This window comes from Pelophylax lessonae (assembly GCF_965119305.1).
Source record: "Pelophylax lessonae genome assembly, chromosome: 7".
In the NCBI taxonomy this organism is placed as follows: Eukaryota; Metazoa; Chordata; class Amphibia; order Anura; family Ranidae; genus Pelophylax; species Pelophylax lessonae.
The window spans coordinates 204,816,135-204,823,267 of NC_138774.1; the positions used below are offsets into that span (position 1 = coordinate 204,816,135).

The 7,133-nt window shown below is 43.9% G+C and overlaps 1 protein-coding gene across 1 annotated transcript; it reads right to left on the minus strand.

The window, feature by feature from the left end:
• Positions 1–859: 859 nt before the first annotated feature.
• On the minus strand, positions 860–1,915 carry LOC309559836 (P2Y purinoceptor 4-like; the record flags this gene model as incomplete). Its single annotated transcript, XM_082263269.1, has 1 exon — positions 860–1,915. One exon carries the CDS (start codon positions 1,913–1,915, stop codon positions 860–862), a length of 1,056 nt encoding a protein of 351 aa, XP_082119395.1.
• Positions 1,916–7,133: the final 5,218 nt, after the last annotated feature.

A 7,133-nucleotide genomic window follows, 5' to 3' on the forward strand; every position in this document is an offset into this window, starting at 1 on the left:
GTGTATTTTTACAGTAACAGTGCATATGTATAGCACTGATTACTGTACAAATGTCACTGGTAACCCCAAAAGTGTCAAAAATGTCAGTCAAGGGTCCGATCTGTCCGCCGCAATGTCGCAGTACCGCAAAAAAAAATCGCAGATCACCGCCATTACGCGTTAAAAAAAAAAACAACAAAAATGACAAAAATCTTTCCCTTAGTTAGTAAACGCAATAACTTTTGCGCAAACCAATCAAAATACGCTTTTTGCGATTTTTTTTTACCAAACATAGGTAGCATAAAACAAATTGGCCGAAAATGTTAAAAAATTTTGATTTTTACATTTTTTTGGGGGGGAATTTCATATAAAAAAAAAAACGAAAAATATTGCTATTTTTGCAAAATTTACGCTCTTTTTTTGTTTATAGCGCGTGATCAAAAAATCGCACAGGTGATCAAATACCGCCAAAAGAAAGCTCTGTTTGTGGGAAAAAAAGGACGCCAAATTCGTTTAGGTACAGCGTCGCACGACCGCGCAATTGTCCGTTAAAGTCACGCAGTGCCGAATCGCAAAATACCCCCTGGTCGTTTAGCAGCCAAATCCTCCGGGGCTTAAGTGGTTAAGTAAAACTTTAATTAATGAGGCCCTAAATAAGTATATGGAACTCATCCAGCCTTGCTGCGAGTAATGCCACTGTACTTGAACTAGTACACCAAGATTGCAACAAATGGCAGCTTCCATCTAAGGCTTCTAATATATATATTTTCAGGTTCATACATCACACGAGACACCATTAAATTAATAATCTAAGTTGTTTGTACCTCAAAATAACTATACCTTATCCCTGGTTATAAAACCTTAAAACCTGTACTAATTGTTACAGTTTAGTTGGCCCTGACACAGTTTCTCTGCTGTTCATAGTCACAGGAGAGCTATGACAGTGAATATCCGTAGATGCCTCAACTGGGCTATGTTGAGCATAGTCTGTGATTTTCCTTTCATCGTGTCTTTGCAGAAAAGTACAGCAACTTGTGAACGTGTATTTAAATCTTTCGGAAGCATAACAGTACAAAATGGGATCCATACAACAATTTGTTCCTGACATCATCCAAGTGATATAATAGGCAATCTCAATGTTTTCTAGCAAAGCACATGAAGCTGGGAAGTACAATATAATGGTAACACCAATGGTCCTGGTGATATGGACCGGGATGTAGCAAATAATGAATATTATCAGGGAGATTAAGATGGTTCTCACTGACTTGGACATCATAACCTTGCTGAGAGCGTTCATTGGGTTGACTTTGAGGATGTATCGACTCAGTAGAGTGTAACACACCAACGTTATGGAAAAAGGAATGAGGAGACCAGTGAGGAGGATGGTCCAGTTCCAGACGAAAAATAAAACTGCTTGTTCGGTTTGATGAAAACTGAGACATTTTGTAACCCCATGGACTTCAGAAGTTTTAAGGACAAAGAAAAATGGAATACCTTGGCATAGTAGACAACCCCAAATGAAGAGGCACAGTTTTTTTATGAATGGTTTTCTGGTCAAGGCTGGTCTTTTGATGTTTTGAACCACAGAGAAATATCGGTGGATACTGATTAAGGTGAGGAAGTAGATGCTTCCATACATGTGAGTGCTGAGCAAGAAGACTTTGAACTGGCAGAGGAACAATCCAAAGGTCCAGTGGTCAGTGAGGGAGTAGATAATGATCAAAGGAGCTGCCGGGGTGATGATGGCATCAGAGATGGCCAAGTTGAACTGGAGAATCACTGTTCGGTTCCATTGTTTTACCTTAAACCAGAATATCCATAAACTGATGCAGTTCAAAACAAAGCCAATAAGGAAGATGAAGCTCAAAAAGATTGGTATGAAGGGGTTAATGGGCTGAGGCTGACAGCCACTTGCGTTCCCTGAAGAGTTTAACATCTTAAATGCCTATAATTTAAAAAGCAAACTTTTGCAGTTAAATAAGTATTTTTTTGCATTTGCCTGAACAAAGTTAATTTCCTTTTTAAATGCAAAATTACTAACATTTAAAAAAAAAAAAAAAAGTATCTTTATTTTGTACTCTTAAATTTATGCTACTAGGCAATAAAAAACAAGTCAGCTTGCTTACTGAAAATATAGAAAAAAAAGTAAAGAAAAGAGAATTACAAAAGTTTCTACTAACCTTGTTGAAAACCGATCAGCAATGGTAGTTTTGGCTGTCTGTCTAGTACAGACTGATACGAGGTTCATATTCATGGAGTGATATAATTTGTTGTAGTACTTTCGTAGAACAGGTTCCATACTTTTAGACAAAACAAGAAAGGAGGGGGGAGACACAGCGCAAAGACCATGGTGTAGTACTGACAAATGTATGCTCTATTAGAAACAAGGTAATCTACTCGGAATTAAAACCTCTCTGGCAGAGGAACATGCATGGAACTGCTGAACCAATGTATACAGGGCAACTATAGTCCTCTGGGTCTATGTGGTGTTTTGATTCATGCTATACATTTGATCAGACTGGATCGAGTGCTGTAAGCTTCTGGCGTTTAATGTTTCTTATTTTTTTTTTGGGTTGATTTCCATACTTTTGTAGCGCACCCCCTAAGGAGACTCAAATAACTGGGATCCCCCACCCTGCACAGCCAGGCCCACCAAATTTTTACCAGTAAGGGTCCATTCACACTAGCGCGACTTGTCAGGTGACTTGACAAGTCGCGGTCGGTCGCACGCCATTGAATAGTACAGGACCCGTTCTAATAGGAGCGACACAAGTCGCTACAACAGGAGCGACACAAGGAGCGACACAAGCCGCTCCGACTTAGAAAAAGGGTCCTGTACTACTTTGGGGCGACCTGGAGGCGACTTGCATTGACTTCAATTATATGAAGTCCGTGCAAGTCGTGCCGAGGTCGCGGTGCACGCTGTGCACCACGACTTCACAGGTCGCCCCACAAAATCCTGTCGCGCCAGTCTGAATGGGCTGTAAGAGAACAGTCTTTGACTTTGTTTTTGTTATTTATTGAGGAATAATAACTTGGATGCCCATTTGACTTCCAACAACTTCAGGGACAACTCTTCCAATATACAGTCTCGATTTACAGCTCCTCTTCTTCCTGCTGTACACGCTTGCAGAACCTAGCTGGAACACTGTGAATACCTGACAGTCACTCAGTCAGATAAGCAATGGCCCATTACAGGCAGGAACCAAAGGCCCCTTACTCCTGTGGCTACTGATCCCAGCACCACTTCTTCAGGCACTGCCAGCCCAACTGGCTGCATCTGCCTCTTTCACTAGCACTCCAGGCCTACTTCTCCCACAGTCCTCCAGACTGAAACTCACCAGCTCACCTGGCTGACTCTCAGGAATTCTCCCAGACGTGCTGACCTACTCCTGCTGTCCTCTCTCCTTGCTCCTGTGCCTCCAGGAAGGGTTTACTTTATGTGTTTTGAAATGAATTTTCCAGCACACGAGCCCCAAGCCCGAGGTTAATCCCCCCAGACTAGGTAGCACCCTCAAGGGCCACCAACAGCCTCCTCAGCACTCCATCTCCATCTTCCACCTGACTGCCCCTGCTGGCATGACTCATGCCTGTTTTTGAGGTGGCCTGCCCCCTGCCAACCCTTTTTCTGGGGATTGGCTGAGGTCCTAATAAATATTCATGGCAGCTCCTCCTCACTCCCACCCTCCAGCTCTAGAAGTTTCTACAAAATTCCAGACAAGGGGGAAGTGCCAAAGAAAATGGCCTGAAGAGTCAACCAGCCCTGAGCTAAAATAACCCTGACCCAGATTACACAGCTCAGGCTTAGCCCTGAGCTAACTGTTTTTCCTGCCCCAACAGGCCTACACTAACTCTAGGCACACATACTAGAGGGTGCTACACTTTTTAAAATATCCATTGTCCATCTATTCCTCTTACATATGCATATCTGCAAAGCAGAATTTGATGCTTACAAAGGGAAGGATTTGACCACAACTTTAGAATTACATTTTAATTTGGAATCAGGAACTAAGTTACTGTAAAGCAGACACAATTTTCTCCTACAATACTGCTTTCTCCATCGACACTCCAGCACATTACTTGAGAAGACATTGTGTTTCCTAGATAAATGTCTGGTCGTTATCGATGGCAAAACGCTGCTGTAACCATGACTTGGAAGCACACTTGCACTGATCACTATAGAGCAGGCATTACTTTCTCCACTGACACTCCAGCACTTTACTTGAGAAGACAGTGTTACTTGGGCAAATACTCTGCCGTTGCCAGTACAAACCGCTGCTATAACTCAGGGGAAATCCCAGGCGAAGCCCCCAAATGTAGCACTGTCCCCATAGGGCTTGCTGTATGATGATTTGTTGGGCCTCCTCTGATTACCAGCAAACAGTCACTTATCGACCGTTCACACATTCATCCTTACTCCCTAAGGCTTGTTGCTCAATAAACAGTCCAGGGGTGTTGGTTTTTAGTATTTATTGTGGAACTTGGATGGGTGATAAGAATAGTGCGATACTCCGACTGGAACTATATACATTGGATAAGGACAACTCTCACTTGGCCTCAACAGGTTGCTTGTGGAAGCAGTCACACTACCTAAACCATACTGCCACATGTATGGAAAGGGTTTGGTCTCCTTGCTCTTTCTCCAGCAATAGACTTTGTGATCTACATTCTCTTCAGGATACTCTCTAGCATCCCCTTTAGTAACACCCATCCACTGACTCTTCTAGCTGAATGTGTGCCCCCCCTCAGGTCAGGCCCCTTGACACAGATCTGTACTCACTGTATGCAGATTCAGCCCCTTCCATTCAACTTTACAGGACCTCCAGCTTCAGTTCCTCTCTAGCTCTTTAGGCCCCCAGGTTCACCACCTGAGGCCGCATGGCACCTCTACAGAGGAGGAGGCAGTCGCCCCCTCCCTTCGGGACTCCACTCTCCAGCTGAAAGACCCAGAGCACATGTGCTCCTGGGCATTTTTTACAGAATCCCATCACGCACAGAGGCATTTTCCTCTGCCAAATAACCAGGGCTATATTAAACACCTGTGCACTCATTTGTCAGGTTTCCCCCCACTGTCCAATATGCCTCCCTATTGGACCAGTGTGAAAAACTCCTGCAGACAGACGGAGTTGCACCTGAGCACATTAAGCAGACCTCACTAGCAGATCCTGCTATCTCCCCAGTCCAAAGCCCAGGGGAAAGAGACTCATAAGGCCAACACCATTTATTTATACTTCCCACAGCATGCACCACTGAACATACACTAAGCATTCATAACCCAGCACTTAGGGAGGTTGCCTATTTCAGTTTAGTTAGGTGCTACCCCAGGCAGAAAAGTGAGACTTAATCATTTTTCCCCGGCCTCTGTTGGCGGGCTTCTTGGATCTGAGCCACTGGTCCTGTTTGATTATAAAAGGGACAGGGGTCCTGGATCCCAGAGAGTTTTGGAGTTCTAGAGCTCCTGACTATGAATGCTGATGCCAGAGTCTGTTCTGCCGGCCTGCTGTAACACGCCAAGTCTGGAGTGCCTATTGGTGTAGCTAGGGCCGTCTTTAATATTGATTGGACCCTGGGCAAAATTTTCTTGGGCCCCCCATGCAATTTCGCTCTCCACCTTCTCTGAGACATACAATAAACAGCAGCTAGATGTAATGTTCCGGTACCTTTGGTACCCTAAATTAAACTTTCCACAAGTGTATGCGCCCCACCATTTACTTTTGGAAAGGTGCGCATACACCTTTAGGGCTGGAGCTGTCATCACCCAGCGCCGGACTAGATGGCTATTTAAAGTGCCGGTTCTCACTCACATGTGTTCGTTCAAACACCCTTACCTGGATGCTAACCTTGCTTGAAGCTTCCATGCTTGCAAGCTTACTTCGCTGACGGAACCTCGCTGCGCTGATCCCTGTATCCCGCTACTGGATCATCTGCCTCTCCTGAACCACCCTTCGGCTGTATCCCTAATAGTGCTAAGTACCCCGCAGGGGAATTCTCTATAAACTTATACTAAGCTTACACTATCTAGCTCTGCATAGTAAAGACTGTTTATCACATCTGCATAACTAGATTGCTAGCTCTTGAGACTACTGCTACTTTCTGCACTGGGTTGATCTCTTTTGTATGTCCACCTGCTATTCTATCATCTGCTATCATACAACATTGCTAAACCTTCCTGCATCCATCTGCTACTGTCTCACCTTCAAGTGTCTATCACCTACCACCTCCACTCAACCTATCCCTCAACCTTCATCATTGTGTTTCCACATACATAAAGTCACTCTAGGAACCAGCTTGCTAATTGTGTGTATTTACTGGCTGAAATAAGACCTTCCACACATGATGAGTCATTGAGGTTGGGAATGGTATCTCAGCATATCTCTTACATGACTACTGACGTGGAACTATTTCTGCAGCTGAAAATACACACCATATAAAAACGCAGGAGCGTTACAGATTGAACGAACCTAAAAATGGATTCAGCAGAAATAGTTCCAGAAATAACCACTCAGGTGACACAATTAAAACAGCAAGTATCTGCGTTAATACACGCACTTGCTGAATTAAAAGAAGACAATCAGGCTCTGTCGCAGCAGGTAATTAGACTGACACAACTTACCTCTGCTCAGTCCCCTGAACCCAAGATAAATCCCCCTTTAGTATTTACAGGCGATCGTAAAAAATTTCGCGAATTTAAAAACGCATGTGAGTTACTTTTGTTGCTAAAACCTCGTACCTACCTTACTGATCACATTAAGGTTTGTACTATTATTTCTTACCTATCAAGCGATCCTCGAGCCTGAGCAGATTCTCTTTTTGAGAAAAACGACCAGCTTCTCAACTCCTATGCCTTGTTCCTGGCAGAGCTCACTAGCCTATATGATGACCCCAATAGGCAGAGTACTGCTGATCTTCAGTTAAGATCCTTGAAACAAGGAAGGAGGCCTGTAGAAGACTTTGTCGCAGAGTTCAAGAGATGGACCCTTGATTCAGAATGGAATGATGCATCTCTGAAAACCCAATTTAGGCTTGGCCTATCAGAAGCCGTTAAGGACGAGCTCGCCCGAGCGGATCTGCCAAAAACCCTGGATGCATTAATACAACTCAGTATTACCATAGATAGGAGACTACGAGAAAGAAAGGCTGAAAAGATGGGAATG